Here is an 18,784-nt window from a genome sequence, read left to right on the forward strand (position 1 = left end):
TTCCAGTTATGCGCTACTGCCTCTTTCCAGAAATGACAGCTATTGAGTGGTCTTTGCTTGAAGAACAGATTATGTATGTTCCAAGGCTGCTTCGGTGCAAAGTCAGGTGAGTTGGCTCAGACCTTCTTCAGCAGTGGTGTACTGTAGCTGATGCTGCCTGATGCAGGTGGAGTTCTGGTGTTACCTGTGTTGCTAGCTGAGCTGTGGGAATGTGACCTCTGTCAGAAGGGTGAAAGCTGCCATACATTAAGGCACATGTTTCTGTGGTGACCATCTTCTCACTAGCTGTGGTCTGAGGTCTGCAGCTCTGAATGCTGCTGTAGGAGTGTATTTATCTGGTACTATTTCATGGAGAAAAAAGGCTGAATGTGCACAGAGCTGAAGAATAACAGTGAAGCAAAGCTGAAAACCTTGTTTTATAGTTGTCTTTTTAAGCTAGCTGTGTGAAAATCCCTGGTTTAGCTGGTTGGGTGAGGTTGCTCTAGAACTAAGCAATCAATGGGACACTTAGCAGTGTCTACTTTAAGTTGCACGCTGTTACACAGCCAACATCAGGGCCAAATTTTGAAAATTCTAACTAATCGTCTGGTTTGTAGGTGCAGGTATTTTCAAAGTGTCTATGTAGACTTCCACCTCTTCCAAGGGCTTTGATCATTCCTACATCTCATTTTTCTAGCTTGTAAATCAGATGATACTTCCATTAGATGGATGTCAGAAGGAAGGGTGATACTTACATAATATTGAGAACAAATTAAGTGCAATATTCTGTAAGCTCACATCGTTGTTTTCAGGGCTTTAGGACCAAAAGGATTTTAAGCTGTGTGTCGTGTGAAACAAATCAAGATACGCTGCTTTGTGTAGTCTACTTCTGCCCCCTAATCAAGAACAAAACAGGCAGACCTGACTGTAATACATTTACAGTACCCATCTGAAGAGCCAGCAAAATTCACTGCAGCAGACTTGCCAGCAAATATTTGTTTAAACTCAGCTAAATCTCTGTGAAGATTTGGATGATTATTTTGCATTCATCTAACCCCTTCCTGTTTTTCATGCAGCAAAGCAATGTGAATAATCAAAGGTGAAATGAGGAGAAAATATTCCTATTAATTCGAGTAGGCCTGGAAGTTTGTGCTGGCTCCTGCTTGGAAAGTTCTGAGCAGGATATGATCATAGGGGAATCAGTTGTATGTTGTTGTACTCTCAATAGAAGAAGCAATTAAAAGTGTGTGGCAGAAAGGTCATTTCACTTCCGTCTGTGTGTTCTCTTTAGTGTGGTCTGATGTGATTGGGTATTAGTCATTACAGAAAGTAATTAAATTGGGCAAAAACAGGTGTTAGAGACTTCAGGAAATTACTCTGAAACCTAGAGTTAGTGCAATTAATGAGAACAGAGTTTCAGAAAATGTGAAGTATCAGCCATTAGAAAAACGTGAATAGGGATGGATTATTGTTCTGTGAAGGTTTCTTTGCTCTTTGAAGCAGCTGGTATTAGATAAATCATGGACCTGCTCCACTCTGGCTGTTCATACCTTCCTCGACAGCTAGAAGCCACCATAGACATGTACTTGATGATGCAAGTGGGCTCAGCAGGAGAAGGACAAGAGTTCAGAGGAAAAAAAGTTCTTTTAAGTGCAAGAGTATCCAGGAAATAGCCTGGCAGTGTGGAAAGGGAACCTGAGCTATAGAGAAGTACTGCAAAGGACAGGCACTGCACTGAATGGGAGGCAGGGGTGCTGGCAGGTAACACCAGTTTCCTACTCAGGCATATATCCCTAGCCTTCTGCTTGGCAGCATATGTTATATATGCTGAGCTAAAATGATCCCTTGCACAGAAGGTGCAATGTTACTCTACTCCAGAGGTGTCGTGGCCACCTGCCCTCTTGTGTTTCAGAGGCCTCTTTGCTGAAGCTGTGTTGTGGGCTGGAAAGGGGAGACTTTATAGGTCTAGAAACGGGCAAGCTCTTCTCTCTGAAAGTCAGCGTTGGTGTCCTGCCGCCAGTGGCCCTGGACTGTGAAATGTGGAAGAATGGAAACTGTTTGCATCTGTATGGCTGGTAACATGTGAAAGACATGATACTTGCCTTCTGTATCTTGGGTCTGTAGGATTTTATTTCTGTTTGAGTTCTGCTGAATCATCACAAACTGTTTCTTGGGTGGAGGCTGCTGGGCATCTTCCTGTTGCAAGATCTCCAGGGGTGGAACCCAAGCTCCAGGAGAAATACTTCCATGATTGACCTATGTTTTTTTATAACACATGTCTGTTGCAGCAGTTGGGCTGTACAGTGCCTGTGCTCTGCCTCCCTGCAAGTGGTGACTCTGATTTGGAAAAGCTTTGGTAAGATGGGAACCTTTGCAGAGCTGCTGTTATATGATACCCATATGGAACTCCACGTAGTGTTTACTCTAACATTGTTTAATGTATCAGAATGCCTCAGTGAAATATTTACGTGGTGTGTCACCTTCTGGGCTTAGAAATAGTTGATCAGATTTTAATAAAAACCCATGACCTGCCTACCTCCTGCTGTTGCCTTTACTTTCAATTTGCTTAGTTTACTTTGGAGCTAGGACTCTGGAGAAGCCAAACCCTACCTATTCTGTTCTCTCAGGATCCAGGAAGCTTCTAAAAAGTTGAAATAACCAGTGACAAAATCAAGCTTTATAACCTCTTTGGAAAAGAACTGTTAACCAGGGAGAATATTTTTTCCTTTAAGCTCTATGCTTAAAGTGAACACAGCTCAGAGGCTTGGTGCTGTTGAGCTGACTGCCATATCTGCTGATTTTGGAGTTGGAAGAGGGTTGTTTAGATCACACAAGACTGGTCCAAAGTTAAATCCTTTCACTGTGAAAGACAGAAGAGTTGAGGTAACCCTTACACGTATCTCCTATTGTCTCTCTAGTCTACTAGTGAGTGCACTGGGGCAGCAGCAGTGGAATGGCAGGCCTGTTTTCTTGGCCTCTCTTGTACTTTGTCCTTCCAAGGATGTCCTGCTTTGCACTTTCAGCAGCGTGCTTTGTTGGCTGTACGTGAGCTAAAAGACAGTTTAAAACTTGGCAGTGCTGGGACAATTTTCTGTGTTGTCCCAATAATACTCTGACTCCTTTGGCTATTAATTTGTATGCAGTATCCTTGAGAAGACTTGTCCTGGAAAAAAACTGAAAACCCAACTGTGGTGTTTGAGGTAAAACTCCCTTGAGTTTCTAAGACCAGTGTTGTGCAACTCAGTATTTCAGATAAAGAAGAATAAAAACATTCAGAGGAGGAGATAGGAGCATTAACAAATGTCAGCCATAGGTAGCAAGTGGTGTTTGCAGTCCCCCAGATTTTATAGTATTATTCTATACTTGATTATCTTCTTTTCTCAATCCTGTAGCAGTTTAGAAACTGAGTGCCTTCTAGAAACCCAGATCTAGCACTGAGGTATTCAAAACCATGTGTAGGTACTTGGAGATCATTTTCATAGAGCCATATGCAAATGATTTTTTTCTGCTAGTGTGCTGATGCCAGTTTCATGCATTGTTTGTTTTTTTAGTAACAAGCCATTCTTTTTTTTTTTTCTCTCCCACCCAGCTTCTTCCCTCTATTTGGATGTGCATTGGAATAGTGGCTGTTTTAATCAGTGCAGGAGTTAAACTGACCTCCCACAAACATGGCAGACGAGGACCTTATTTTTCGTATGGAAGGGATTGATAATGCTAGATCGACTACAGCGAACTCTGGAAATTATCTTGATGCTGATAGTGATGATGAAGACAATTATTTTATCTGTCCAATAACTGATGATCCAGTTTCTAACAAGTCTGCCAGTATCAAAGTTGACAATTATTATCGCAACTTAGCAAAAACTGAACAGTACAGTTCAAGCTCTTCTCCTAGAAACTCGTTTAGCTTTAAGGTAAGTATCAGCTCCAGCCTACAATAACGTTTTGGTTTTACTTAGTTGGCATGAGAAATTCTGTAACTGCTTCATCTCTTGTAACTAACACTTTTCAATAATAAAATACATCTGTTTTTTTCAGACCTGCAGTTAATTCCATTAAGCCAAGAGTCTGACACTGCCATGGAATTGCATACTGTCCCTTTAGTTCAGCGGGAGATCTTTATCTATAAAGGCAGCAAAATCCAGGCAAACAATTCACTGCCGTTATTATCAAACCATTGAAAAAGCAATACATGGATTGGGAGATTTAAAAGATGATACTTTTTGTAAGCTAAATTGGGGCCTGGCAGAAGATTTTTTTATGGATTTTTGCCAAGCAGAGTTAACAATCCATAATATTTTTAATTGGACAAATAAAATTGTAAATGATAAAATTGTGATGATAGGTTTTTTGGTTATAATTCCTTCTTAGGGAGCTTTTAACATGTTGACTCTCGTGCTTGGGCATGAAGTGTCACACTGGCAGTAGTTCCTGACAGTGTATTCGAGCAGTATCTGACCTTTTTAAAATCATAGCATTGCAGAGAGGTCAAAGAGGCCATAGTTGGTGCTTCCTTGGCAGTGTGTCCTGTTCCACTCGGCTCCCTTTGCACAGATCAGGCAAGGCAAAGGGAGACCAACCCACAGGCAATGCAGCCTCGAGAACGCAAGTGACATTCACTCTACAGGTTAGATATTACAAGTATGCACCATTTGTGCTAAACTGGCATGTCTCTTGGATTTTGTCTAGACTAGGATTTAATGTGTTTTATTAACACATTTCTTGTTATAAGTATTAACATATTTATTTAATAGATACTCTAAAATCTTGGTTATGCCTAATGCATGTTTTATTCCTGAAGAGATAGCAGAGGGTTTATTTCCGTCAGCTAACATATTAAGTAACACATTAAAAGTGAAACTGTCTTGTCTGCAGTAAGATTTTTACCAAGGCTAGTTAATAGAAACATTAAAAGATACATATTCCTAAGGAAGGTGACAAGTAAAAGTTTAGTATAGACAAGGGGACAGATTTTACTGTATGCTATGCTAAGCAAGTTAAGACCTGATAGGGAGCTTAGTCTAAATTTGTGTGTACATGTTAGCACAAACTAAACACTTGCCTCTGGGTTTGCAGTGTGAGTTGAGTCTTGTGGCCTGAGATAAAACTGATAAGGACTTAAATTGGATTTATTTCCTCATTCTGCAGAAGCAACATGATAGCTTAAGAAGATATGTGCCCATGCTCTGGGCTTCACAACGCCTAGTTTGGCATTTTATCTCCTCTCACAGATAAAATGCATTGGGTTGAGATGTGGAGCAAGCAAGTCTCCATGTGCTGCTTAAACTGCAGAAATGGTGACTTCGACACAGGGTGAAGCAGACAGCCAGGACTGATAACATCTTAAACCAGCACAGCCTGGTCTGATCACAGTCTACCTGTCTAGACCCCAAAGCTAATGGCAGTGTGGGCCATTGATAATGAAATGCAGAGACAGATAGAAGAATTACTATTAACTCTCTGCCTCTAAACAGGACTCAGCAATATTTAATTATCTATTTTAACAGGCAAGATGCTTGTAATGCATATTTTCCAATTAAAAAAATTGCCAACTTATCTCAATAGGTTTGTTCATGGATGTTCTAAGAATGTACTTAAATTATGAATATAAATTGAAGAGTGGCTTTTAAGTGGAAAAATCTTTTTTTTTTGAATTAACAAAGAGAACAGAGGCTCTCTGTCAATCATTTGTCTTATCACATGTATTTTCCTACTTTTATGTTTCTCGTGCATCCTTTAGAATGACACACAGCATCGTTCTAAGCACGGCTCTGTGGTTGACCATAGTCGGGTAGGTTAAAAAGAAAATGTGAACACCATATCTATTAGATGAATTAAGATTTTTGGTTTGGTTTGGTTTTTTCCTTTTATGGCCTTTTTTTGTTCATTATTTTATTGTCTGAGAGAACTGCTTGCCTCAGCCCATAAAAGTCATCAAGTCAAAACCAAAAAGATATCTGTTAAATTAAATAATACCCATCTCTACCCTGAAATATCACTTCTTTTAAAGTGCATATCTGTAGTTGTTTCTTCACAGTATTTCCTGCTGTGGACAAGAATAGAATGGATGCAAGGCGTCTACTTAGTCTGTATGGCAGCCATATGCCACCAGTAGGAGAAAAATTGCACTGTTAGTGCCATTTCCATGAAGTCCAACTTCTGTTTGAAGATTAGAATACAGCTTGTGTACAATGCACCTCACAAGATCAGCACAAGTAACTAATTTATTTAAATTATTACCCAGCATGGGCACAGATCACCTTTTGGAGAGGGACCCTACTCAAGAATGATTTGATATAGATGACTGACCAAGCAATTCTACTGGTTTCTGTCTCCCTGTTTCTTTCATATATATTCAAGTATGGAAGTTCCCAGCTCCATATGAAATGTGTGTCATCGCACGATCTGAGGCACCTTCATTTTGTCACGAAATATGTAGGAAATCTTTCTCAGCATGTCTTTTAAACTTGTTTTATTTATTGTAGTATTGTATTCATTTCGTGGGTTTATTGTCAGGAAGAGGGGCATTGAAATTGTTTGCAAGGTGTGCAGATTTACAGCTGAAATGAAAATAAATACAAACAATTTAAAAGCTCAGCTGCTTCAAAAACTTCCTTGATGTCATTGCTGACATCAATTTATACTGTATTTTTTTTGAAGTTTTGACTGAGATTTAAACTCCAAAGGAAAAAAACCCAACAATATTTTTTAAGTTACTGTTTCTGCGTACTTGAAATTCAGTCAGAGACGCAGTAACAAAATCTCAGGGCTCAGTAGTTCTTTACGGGCGGAGATGCAGAGTGGCCTTGTCTCCTGCTCACCTTGCAGGTGGCCTTTGGCACATCACAGGATCATATCTCCAGTTCTCTTGGAACAGTATAATGTAAAAAGAGAGAGATCAAAATGTTAAGAGAAAAGCATTCAAATTGGCTGGTAGAGAAAGGCTATTTATATTCCAGAAAACTCCGATTTTTACTCTTGACTTGGTGGAGATTGAAATAGCTACTTGTCTGGAATTGTTACAATAATCCATTTTTACAACATTCTAATTTCTTTTTTCTTACACTGAGGACAATTTGGGGGCCTTGGGGTTTACAGAATATTTTTTTTTCCTTCATATTACTCTATCGCTAATGGAATTTTTTATGCTTACACTGCCAGCATATGCTGTTAGTTACTAAAAGTTAAAAATCAAACCAGTAAAAGTGATTTAATATCATCTATGTGTGACTTATCACTGTTTGCAGTGTATGTTAGAGATATTTGCAAATTACAACAGGTTTTGCAAATTATATTTGGTATATACTAAAATGGATTCTGTTCTCATAACTTAATGGCGGTGCAGATTGAACTGAAACCTGATGCTTTATATTTCTGAACTATGTTTCATTATACTTGAAGCTATAAAATGTCAGAGTGGTCTTCTGTGCCATTTGGTCCCTGCTCTGAGTAGTGCTTTGGGGCCTTGTGAAGTTTTGCATCTTTGTAGCATTGGGATCCTGATGTGCTTTAGAAAATGCTGTTGTTGTGAGCTGTGGCTGATTGTAAATAACCTGCCAGTTTGTAACTTCTTCAGGAAACCTGGAAACATGCTATTGAGAAAGCTAAGCACATGCCTGATCCGTGGGCAGAATTTCATCTTGAGGACATTGAGACGGAACAAGCCACTCGTTACAGGTCTGTGGGTCTTTCTGCTTTTAGTGCTGATGTTAAACAGAATGTGCTCATTTATGCAAGGGCTGTGTATATGTAGCGCAGAATATATGTAATTACATGGCTGAAAAAGTTTTAGTAATGCCCAGAGTGAGTGTGTCTTAACTGAATCTCCCAGGAATACGTAATGTGTTTAAGAAAAGACTGGACATGGCACTTAGTGCCATGGTCTAGTTGACAGGGTGGTGTCAGGGCAACGGTTGGACTCGATGATCCCTGAGGTCTCTTCCAACCTGGTTGATTCTGTGATTCTGTAAATACTGTAAATACTGCACATCATCAAAAAATAAAGCTTTCAGCAAACCGGGGGGTCAGTCTTTCTCTTCCATCTAAGTAGTATCTATGAGTTTCACCATACAGACAGGAAGCAAGGCTGAAAAGTATTTTCTGTTGATTTATTAATGCTGTAAACTTAATCTAATAAGGAAATGAATTCCAATAAAGAGGCAGCATACTTAGTTTAAATAGTTTAGGAAAAAAGCAACGTAACACACTTGTGCCTTTCCCAAAATAGCAGTTTCACTGTTGGCTGTCCATGCAGTATTGCTGCATGTGGCTGGAATTTAAATCCTTATAAAGCCCAGAATAGCTCAGCATGGTGTACGTGCTGAAACTGAGTTTGGCCCTTAAACTATTCTCAGTGTTTTAGCATAGGCTTTGCCAAAACGTTTACCCCACTGACACAGGTTTCTGGGTGGAAGGGGTAGGAGTTAGAGGCCAGTTAATTACCACTTAGCATCAGCGTTAGGGGAAGCCTCCCTTCAAATCACATGGCACTGTCACGCAGCGCACTTCTTCCCCATAGACTGCATCTGTCCCTGGTCAGCCACACAGCCCTGAAATAGTTTGCATATTTAAAAATATGAATAAGTGATAATACTGACTTAGGGTTACTTGAATATCCTATTAAAAAGAGGTGGCTGTGATATTCCACCTCTTTTGTCTGCTGCAAACTGGGGTGATACAGAATGTGTAAGGGAGTATCTAGGGTGTCTTAATGCATGAAGTACGCGGTGCAGGTCACAGGAATCGGGCTGGAAACAATCATGTGTTGGTGACTCAACTGCCGTGGTTCTCAATTTGGCTTTTACTCTGTTGGGAGTTAAGGGGGTGGGGAGAAACCACAGCTGTACTCTGTGTATTATCGTAGGGTTGTGCAGACACTTGCTTCTCCTGTGGTGCAGTGTTGGGCAGTTCTTGGCCCCACTGCTTTTCACAGCCAGTGCTGCGTTCTACTCACACTCTCCACAGCCCTGTGGCAGATCCCCAGCCAGAACCAGGTTTATGCAAGCTCACGGTTGGGGGAGATGACCTGTCCAGTGTGTGGGGCTTGGTAAGGCTCTTTCTGCCCCCAGTGTACTGCCTAGGCATCACAGAGGAGATTTAATGTCAAAGCAGATAAAGCCTAATTTGTAGTGTTGAAGAAGTTGAGCTTCTGTAGCAGAATCTGTTCATTGTCAATAGGATTCAGTGTCTCTTTGAAGAGCTATACATGTTTCTTCTTTCCTATCTGAAGTAAGGAGGGCAGGAGTGGGGGTGGGAGGGCTAGAAGTTTTTGTGTTGGAGTGGCAGCAGCATTTTTTAGCAGTCAGCTGGAGATAAGGAAGGATAGGCACTGAGGGTGGGAGGATTTGCATTCCCTCTGCATTTTTGTAAGAGGCACATCTCTTGATTTTGCAGGTACAATGCAGTTACTGGGGACTGGGTTGAAGATGAAGTCCTCATCAAGATGGCTTCACAAGTAAGATCACATTGTCCTTCATGTTTATTAGCAGCCAAATTTGTCATTCCTGTTACTGAATAGTAGCAGCAAAATGTTTTCCTCATATAGAAGTTATGGAGTCTCAATGTCATTCTTTTCTCCTACCTGTCTTTTTCCTCAGCTCATGCATTATATTTTGGTGTCCCAACAACCTTTTCTCTCCGGCATAGAGTAGAACATGGAGTCAGCCCTTCCCTATCAGCAACATGAGGCAGTTGTTCCTTTCCCAGTCATCTCCCTCCCATTTCAGCCCTTCCATTTCCTGCTGGCCTCATCTCCCTCCTGGCAATAGTCCTACTATTTTGTGTGCTTCCAAATAATTTCTGCTGAATTTTCGGTATGTGAGCGTAGAAGCTACTGTTGCTTCCCAGTTAAATCATGGGGTTGGTGGTGTGTTGGAGTCGCCTTGCTCTGTGCTACTGATGCAGTAGCTGGTGTTTGGGGAGGTGATGCTCTGTTTGGCACATCCTGTATGGAAGCCTAAATGTGGAGAACATGAGGTCTGCGGAGCCAGCTTCTCTAGGCAGTCACAACAGAGCTGACTCCAGACTGGAGAGAGAATTTAAATAGCTGCTTTAAAAGACATACCATGTCTGCTCCGTGGGATATTGAGGGGGGTTTATTCACAATGTCTTTTCCCAAGATTCCTACTTACACTGCCAGTGGGTTTTCACTTTTCTTTGAGGAGGTAGATATTGTATAGAACCTGTTTGAGAACTGTTTCCTGCAGGATATAAAGGGGGAAGACACGATTGTGTCTCTTACTGGTTAGAAATTAACTTTCTGGAAATGGCAATTCTGGGTTTTTGTTTTTTCTTTTTCTTTTCCCTAGCCTTTTGGCCGTGGAGCAATGCGAGAGTGTTTCAGAACGTAAGTATCTGCTGGGTTTATCTTTGTTGGCCTCCATGCAGTATTTTCTTCTGTGGTGATGGGAATTTCACTTGGGTGTGGTGGAAATTGTGTGAAGTGCAGCTCCTCCTTAGCTCCCTGCTGTGCCTTTCTGAAAGGCATAGCTGAGGGGTTTATTCCTGTTCATGTGACTCCAGCAGCAGCACAGGGAGTGGGGTTCAGAAAGCAGAACCAAGCAAGCGTGATGCAGGCATTCAGTGAGCTTGCTTTTGAAAACGAAGCCATTGCCTGTACTGAACTGCAGTGGGATGGGTAATGTGCAATCCTGTCCAGTTCCAGCAAGTATAATCAGCCTATCAATTAGCAGTTCATAAATTTATGCTATTGCCACCATGTCTTGGAGGCAAAATACTCATAAAAGTACAGAAGCAACTACTTTGTTTCTGTGTTCCTGGTGTGCTAAAATGTATTTGAATTTGGTATGAGGCCGTAGGTGTGTGCAGGCTGAAGGCCAACTTGAGGCCTATAGTTAGGCAGAGAAAACAAGAAAGAATAGCTGGGTGGTGCAATCTCAACTTGGAAAGCCTCCCTCGGTGAAGGTGGTTATCCTCCCAGAGTTTACTTCGAATCACATGTACCAGAGTAATCCTGTTCTGAGTGAGGCAGAGCTTGCACACTAAGTTACTCTTTCCAGAAGGGTGAAGCGTGTGGGAAGACAGAGGAGGAACTTTTCTTTCCTCAGAGAGTGTTAGCAAATATGGTTGCGGGCATCAGCATCTAGCTATAAATCAGTTTGTGCTAGAAGAACCCCACCCTTTCCAGGCTCTGGAAATGAATGTTTGCTGGAAAATGTACACGTGTGTGTTTAAGGCCGCTCCCCTTTCTTTCCAGCTGTAGAATCCAGAGAAATTGCATTTCGTGTCTGGTTTCACTTCTGGAAAGAGAAACTCCTGACTAACAGAAACATGATGTTTTGAAGAAAAGTAACCCTTTAGTCCTCCAGTTTGGCATTGTTTTAGTATCAGTTTGTGCTGGTGGCTCTGTTCTTGCAAAGCTAGATAGATACAGCAGTGAATGAAGCCTAGGAAGTAACAAACCTTAGCCCACTGACATTGCTTTCAGCTCTTGTTTACGAAATTCCCTTTTACACAGTATCTTGAGTAGTGCCATGAACAGAAGGAAATTTATCTTTGCAGCTTTGCCTTAACCTCTTGTACAAAGAAAGCATAACTCTTATGTCAGCTTCCTACTGCTGGATTTTCCATAACTCTCAGTGGTGCGCTGATATTTCCCATCTGGAGCTTTCTCTTCTACATTTTTGCAACTCTGCAGGTCTTTAGTCATGACAGTGACAGCATTAGCTGCACTTGGCTCAATGAACTTCAGAGAGTATTGACTTTAGAAGAGCACATGAGCTGGCTTGTTTTATATGGAGAGATATGTTTCTTCAGAGAACTGGAAAGGTTTCAAATCCTGGCTGAAACTCTTCTCTCACTTGCTTATTCCTTCTTTCCAAGGCCTCTGTTACAGCGACTGCGCATCACTGTGAGGACAGACAATCTGAAGTTGCTTAGCCTTTAGAGTGTCTGCTGTACCAAGGTCTTGAAAGGGAGAGGGACTGGAAGGAGGGGGAGGGTTGGGAGTTTGAGTGCTGCTACTAGCTTCTCAAAATGTACAGTTTGCCATGGCACCAAGAAAGGCTCAGAGAACCATTGTTTGTTACTCAGCAGAGTATGAGAACTGCTCAGCAGTCAGCTGTGCCTTACTCTAGATACTCCTTTTCATACTCCTCCTTCCCCTTCAGACTGGCTTGGCATTGCTGGGGACTCCAGCAATACCACTGCTGCCACAGTGGAGGGGTTTTATACCGTTTTCCTATCTTTATTGAATTAAGTTCTCAGGGAGCAGGGGGAAGAAGTTCTTTCCCCTGCTGTGTCCCATATAAATGGATGAAGCTGCTCTAGGAAAGAAGACTGTCTTGCTTTGGGATTCTTGATAACAATGTGGGGCTTTTTTCCCGTTTGACTTGAATGTTGTAATCTTCTGCAACCACTGAGTACCTGCTTAATCCATTTGTTGGCAGCCAGCAGATCCTCTGTTGTCACAAGTCCTTTCCCCCACACACTTTTGAGGGATCTGTAGATTGAAGATTTGCACATCAACTAAAGTTAAAAGCTACATCATGAGAAGAACTGTCAGGTGCAGTTTTCCTTCTGGGAGCATGGGGGATACTGAGTAGTCACCCCTGTGTGTTGAGAAGGCAGCAGTTTGCTCTTGTTATAGGAGAGGATTTTCTCCTCTCAGTTCATGTTTGAAAGGCCACTCCCTGTTAATTTCTGCAGAAAATAATTGTTGACATTAGAACAGGGTGTTGAGGTGGCACCAACCCTTCATACTCTGGCTTTGGGGGGAGCAGAGAGGGAGAGGAAATGAGAAAAGGAGGAAGTTCAGAGTAGAAGTAGTAGCAGTCAGCCCAAACAGGCACTTTGGCATATCCCAGCCATTCATATGGGATGTTGCTTTTTCCCTTGCCCTCTATCTGTGCTTCACTTTTCAGCTAGAATATCTGGTAAACGACTGAGGGTAATGCTGATCTCAGGGCTTGACTCTGTCCATGCAGGCAAAGAAACCAGACAGATGGAACTAAAATTCTTGGTTTTCCTTTCACCAACGATTGATTTGTCTTTCAGGAAAAAGCTGTCCAACTTCTTACACACGCAGAACTGGAAAGGTGCCTATAACTATGTTTCCAAGCGATACATAGAGAGTGTGGGCAGGGATGTGTATTTTGAGGATGTCCGACTTCAGATGGAAGCAAAACTCTGGGGAGAAGAGTACAACCGGCACAAGCCACCAAAACAGGTACATTCAAAGATCTTGCTAAGCAAAAATGCAGTCTTGCTCTCCTATTACATTAGTTTTCAAATTAATTTAGAGGGAATTACTTGTTTACATTCCATTAAATTTAATTGCTTAGATAGATTCTTCTGCCCTGCTGTGTTTTCTATTAAATGGTAGCTGATTTTTTAATGAAGTAAATGCAGAAACTGCTTTATATTTCCAGAATTAGGGGCTCTGTGTTTGTGAATGGCTGACTGTTCTCAGCTGTTGACTGAAGACCAAAATAAAATGGTGTTTGTGTTGCTCTTTTTGATATTTGCCCAGCTGCTTTTGAGATAACCAGAGATGTCACAGAATTTATTGCCAGCAGCAGTCTCAGCAAGCACTGAACTGTTAGTGCTCCAGGAAAGTAGATGCTTAAATCTTGTTAACCTATCTAAACACCTGACTAGCATTGATTTTTAAGAGCTGGAAACCTGAATAACTTTATGAAGCTATTCAAATACAGATTTCAGAGGAGTGGTTAAGAATTTTCTAAAAAATTAAGATACTGTGGCTTTGTTTCCTTTAGATGTCTCAGTGACAATACTAGCACATTGTGTTAGGATGTATGAAACTCCAGGATGAATGGAATATGAGACTAGGCCCGGGGTATCAAGAGAAGTTCCCATCATCTGTGCTAGAGATGTATATGAACACATAGGATTCAGGAAGAGGTGATGTACGTGCACTGTGGTATCTTGGTTCCTGCTCTTGGCTCTACCACAGACTGTGTGTGACGTGACAAGATGCTCGAGTCAAGAAGTACCTTAACAATTTAATAGCCAAAATGAGTGTTTTTGAATATATGGACTATGTGTGTTGTCTCCCATATGAGGGTTAGTTAATAACTGCCCGTCTCACAACAGCAAGGTGAGGTATAGAGTGAAGTGCACAGAGAGGAATCTAGAAATGTAGAAGTTTTAAATGCCGTGTGTGGGAAAAAGATGTAAGCAAAGTGAGAGTTGTGATGGTTTCTGCTTTAGGAACGTGTTTGGGACAGAGGGAGGAGATGAGGCAGAATACAGAAATATCTGAATGGTAGATGTCTTCAGTCCTTCTCTTAAAAGGCATTTCTACAAGTTGTGCAGTAGTTACTGCATGTTTTGCTCTCTGGGTATAGAGTCTTTGCAGTGTACTCATACGGTACCCACAAAAATAAAATAGAAAACCAACACTTACTAAGAATTTTCCAGAGGGATTTGTTACAGAAGTGAGCTGTTTTGAAGTGACTACTTTTAATTTATGGAATTCCTCCAATAACCTAAGCAGCATGTGACTCTTCCCCCACCCCCTTGTTAAACAGACAGATCTTTGCAACTGTTCAGCTGCTTTCATTGGGAAAGTTTTCACAGCTGGAGGATTCACACACACTTTGATATGCAGACAGTATTCTGTTAGTCATTGTTTATCTTCTTTCCCTCCCCAGGTGGATATCGTGCAGACCTGTATTATCGAAATGAAGAACAGACCTGGAAAGCCTCTCTTTCATCTGGAACATTACATTGAGGGCAAATACATCAAATACAACTCAAATTCTGGATTTGTGCGAGATGACAACATTCGTCTTACTCCGCAAGTGAGGCTTTGTTTAATGCTCTCCATAGAGCCTGCTGCAGGGAATTTCTTGGCTCTATCCAGAGGTCTTGCATTACTGCCAAGAAAGGAAACTGCAGGCTTTCCAGTACAATGCCAAATTAATTTCTCTTTTTGTAGTATGTCTGCCCCTTATTTGGGGCCTGCTCTTTCTTTATTGCATTTCAGTGTCTGTTGATTTTAGTTGAGTTGAACATGGTTAATACTCTTTAGAAACCTTAAGCCCTTTGACTCTAATTATAATTGCAGGCATCGACGTACTTCAAACTCTCTTCAAATTAAGGGGGGGAGAGAGAGCTCTCATGTACTATGTACTAAATAGTCTTCTGGTGCCTCATGTAATATACAAAAGGAGGTGGCAGATATCCAACTCATGTAACTAAACATCTTGTCCATTTGCATATAAGAATCTGCTTTTTTTTCAGCTACAGCCTCTGATTAGGTGAACCTGAGATTGCCTGTAGAAATACAAGTACAGATTTCAAGTGATTCTTGGATCTCGTAAAAGAACTTTAAAATACTGGTGAAAAATGCAAAGTGGTCAGCGTAGCAAAGGAGTGTTTTACTGGGGCTTGAGTGTTTTGTTCTTTTCATCTTTTTCCCCTATTTTTAAGGTATTTGTCATGATAGCGTAAGCAGAGTGTTTATATTCTGTGTGTCTTTTGTACACTGAATCAGTGCTGTGCATTCACAGGTTGGGAACAAAATGTTCTATGAGATTTGCTGCAGTTAAAATGTTTGTCTATCACCACCAGTCACCTCCCCCAGGCCTGGCAGTGCTTTTTTGGAGGCCTTCCCAGATGATTCCTAATGTCTCAGCTTTATGCCAAAGAGAAGGGCTTTTTATACTTGATTCTTGAAACACTGCATTTAAAGAGTACGAATGTACATTTCACTATCTGATACACTAATGTAAAGCCAGATCAGCCATTAAGGGGGACCTCCCAGAGAGCGTAGTAGGGGAAGGAGAATTTGTGGGAATGCTAATTTTCCCCCCCACCCCCTCCCCAAAAACGTGGCAGAGCTTTGCCTATTGGCAGAAGGAAGCAGTATCCCGGGGCTGCAGAGCTTGGAGATCCACAGCGACATCCAGGATGTTTATGCAAAAGTTATTCTGCATGGGCTTCAGAGCCCACTGTTGTTCCCTTTGCCAGGCAGCTCCCCACTTCTTAAGGTGAAAACTGTAGTGGAAAACAGAATCTCCAGTACAGGAAGGAGGAATAAAGCAATCTCCTCTCCCCTGCATGTTCACCCTGCTGCTTTTCACCCTACCTATTTTAGCCCATCTCTGAGTGGGGGCAGGTTTGAGGAGCAATCTACTACATGCTTTTGGTCTCATTGCTGTCATCATGATTTTTATACCAGTTATATTTCACCAATAGCGTTATCAGACTTCTTTGCCCATTTATGTTGCTGTTTTCAGTAGATCAATGGAGAGTTTTCTCAGACATCTTCTATGGTTCTTCCCAGGCCTTTAGTCACTTCACGTTTGAGCGCTCAGGACACCAACTCATTATTGTTGATATCCAGGGAGTTGGAGATCTTTACACAGACCCTCAGATCCATACAGAGAACGGTACAGATTTTGGAGATGGCAACCTAGGTAAAATCAATGATCCTGTTTCACATGCTAATGGATGCTGCTTTTCTCTTCCCAGCTGTCTGCTGAGTAGCCACTACACAGCTGAGTGAGCAGGCACATTTCTGAGGGTCTTGCGAACAGCTGGGGAAGTTCTATTGTAAGGAGTTCCTGAATGGGGCAGCTGTTATGCAAGGGCAGATTTAAAATGAGAGCTGATCTTGGCTTATGTCTCCTGGCCTACTCTTAAACCAAACAAGTAATGAAATTAAGTAGCTTCCTACAATGTGAGAGTAATAATCATGGCCTTGAATTTCCTTGCCACATTGCAGGAATGGATACAGCTGAATGGGGAGAGATAAGCCATGCATATTTTTAAAACTCTAAGTGTCAATACATGAAGTCATTCATAGGACACAGCAAGTTTTGTAAGCAGGATCAAATTCAGGCATGTTTCTCAATGATGCAGCCAAATTAATGTATTATTATATCCTGTACATACGTAGCTTTTGAAGATTTTGCAGACTTCCTTTCACTCTCTGTTGCAGAGAGAGTGAAAAGCCCTTATAGGTGTTAAAATAAAATGGAAGTGGGTTGAGCTGTGTGTGCTACAAAGCACTTTCTCTCTTTCTTTCTCTTTTGACTTTTTAGAAAATGATTTGGGATGTCTAGATTTTAATAAGTAAACCATCATATAAACTTTGAGTAAACCCTTCACTTTTTTTTTAATGCCATAGGTGTTCGAGGTATGGCCTTGTTCTTTCATTCTCATTTCTGCAACAAGATTTGCAAAAGCATGGGGCTTGCACCATTTGATCTGTCATCCAAAGAGAAAGACACCTTGGACTGTAATAAAAAATTGCTTGTAAGTGCTTGATGAAAAAAGTGTAGCTAAGCAGTAGAGCTGGTTTATTCTAACTTTAAAAGTCCTGTAAATAAAACTGAAATATGCTATTTACATGGCAAATAAAACCACCTTTATCATTGATGTTGCAGTTCAGAATACAGCAGTTTAAAGCTGACTTAGCCATACTTGTCTCTGAGTTGATGCTGTAGCTTTAATTTATAGGGAACCTCGTAACACATGTATATTTAGGACCAAGTATATCTTTGAATGCTGAAATCATTAGTAAGTTTTGTATCTCTCAAACCTAATTTGGGGAGAAAAAAAGAATAGAACTGCTCATCTTTAACTGATCTCAGTTTCAACTGATATTAGTGGGAATGGGACTTGATGAAACGCTTTAAATGAAATTCAGTCCTAAACAGAGCTCTCTCTGACTGTAACAATGCCAGGACTTGATATTTTGCTGGGGTGTAGAACTTTTCAAAGCAAATAGTTATATATACATGTACGTATTTATAGCCCCCCTTTTGTAGAAGACTCCTAATAAACATTCATTTTGGCTTATGTAGCATGCTTAGAATACAGAGAAGTATTATTCATGGGACTTTCTTGTTAATTTGCCAAGGAATCTGCTCAAACAATTCTTCGTGGCACAGAGGAAAAATGTGGCAGCAGCCGGGTGAGAACAGTCTCTGGTAGTCGGCCTCCTCTGCTCTCCCGCCTGTCTGAAAACTCTGGAGATGAAAGCATGAGCGATGTAGCATTTGACTCTCTACCCTGCTCTCCTTCCTCAGCAACCCCTCACAGCCAAAAGATGGACATGCTTAGTGAGTGAGCCTCATACATAACTTCCTTGGGGGTTCCTGAACATTTGGCAGTGACTTGTTTTATTTTGTTGGTTTTAAACATAACAGCAGGTTGTATTTAGTCCAAAATACTTGCCTCTAGCATTCTTCTTTGAGCAGAAATAAAACTAAAAGTACTTCTGTGTAGATAATTAATGCACAGATGCTTCTGTGAAAAAAACTGTGGTAAAATGATGGTATCTAGAGCTTTCTCCTCAAGCATGTTATCCTTACAATAAGAAGCAAATATTTTTCTTCCTAGATTGGCCTGTGTTCAATGAAGTAGATAACTTGCTTCACAAAGACTATGATCAACTTGATAACCAAAGGGTGAGTGTCTTCCCAACAGAAAATGAGATTGCAGTTCCTTAATGAATGTGTCTTTAAAGGGCTGCCTGAAGACTTTGCTCAGTAAAAGCACAGAAAGGTGCTCTGCCTGCTTTCATTGCTGCAGGTCACATTACCTGCATGCATTTGCTGTTTCTAATAAAGAAATAACATTTTATTTTAAAATAGTATCATTATTTTTTCTTCCCTCCAGAAGTTTATTTGCATCTGGTGTATTTTAACAGATAATTAAAGTGTGCGTCCATTCCCCTGCCTGCATGTTGTGTCTTTGGCACTGGTGCCTACTTCTGTGGTATGAAAACTAAACAGAATCCCCATTGATTAGGTCTCTGCAAATACTGGTACTGTGGGATGTCGGAGAACCTCACCTAAGGAGACGGCAATAA

General features: G+C 41.1%; 1 protein-coding gene across 6 annotated transcripts in view; it reads left to right on the forward strand.

Moving 5' to 3' along the window:
* EEF2K (eukaryotic elongation factor 2 kinase) overlaps positions 1-18,784 on the forward strand; it is a 34,342-nt gene that overhangs the window by 5,721 nt on the left and 9,837 nt on the right. For 3 of the 6 annotated variants that reach the window (XM_068422619.1, XM_068422616.1, XM_068422617.1), the window contains exons 2-12: positions 3,569-3,893; positions 5,720-5,770; positions 7,556-7,656; positions 9,373-9,433; positions 10,287-10,324; positions 12,994-13,165; positions 14,613-14,762; positions 16,250-16,382; positions 17,096-17,223; positions 17,831-18,032; positions 18,313-18,380. In XM_068422619.1, coding sequence (XP_068278720.1) covers positions 3,648-3,893; positions 5,720-5,770; positions 7,556-7,656; positions 9,373-9,433; positions 10,287-10,324; positions 12,994-13,165; positions 14,613-14,762; positions 16,250-16,382; positions 17,096-17,223; positions 17,831-18,032; positions 18,313-18,380 — 1,350 coding nt within the window. In that variant the 5' untranslated portion in view covers positions 3,569-3,647. Of the gene's footprint in view, positions 1-6; positions 107-3,568; positions 3,894-5,719; positions 5,771-7,555; positions 7,657-9,372; positions 9,434-9,638; positions 9,792-10,286; positions 10,325-12,993; positions 13,166-14,612; positions 14,763-16,249; positions 16,383-17,095; positions 17,224-17,830; positions 18,033-18,312; positions 18,381-18,784 lie in introns of those variants that run through there. The other 3 variants (XM_068422618.1, XM_068422620.1, XM_068422621.1) reach the window with 3 other exon arrangements.

The sequence above is a fragment of the Nyctibius grandis genome, chromosome Z, assembly GCF_013368605.1.
Source record: "Nyctibius grandis isolate bNycGra1 chromosome Z, bNycGra1.pri, whole genome shotgun sequence".
Lineage (NCBI taxonomy): Eukaryota > Metazoa > Chordata > Aves > Nyctibiiformes > Nyctibiidae > Nyctibius > Nyctibius grandis.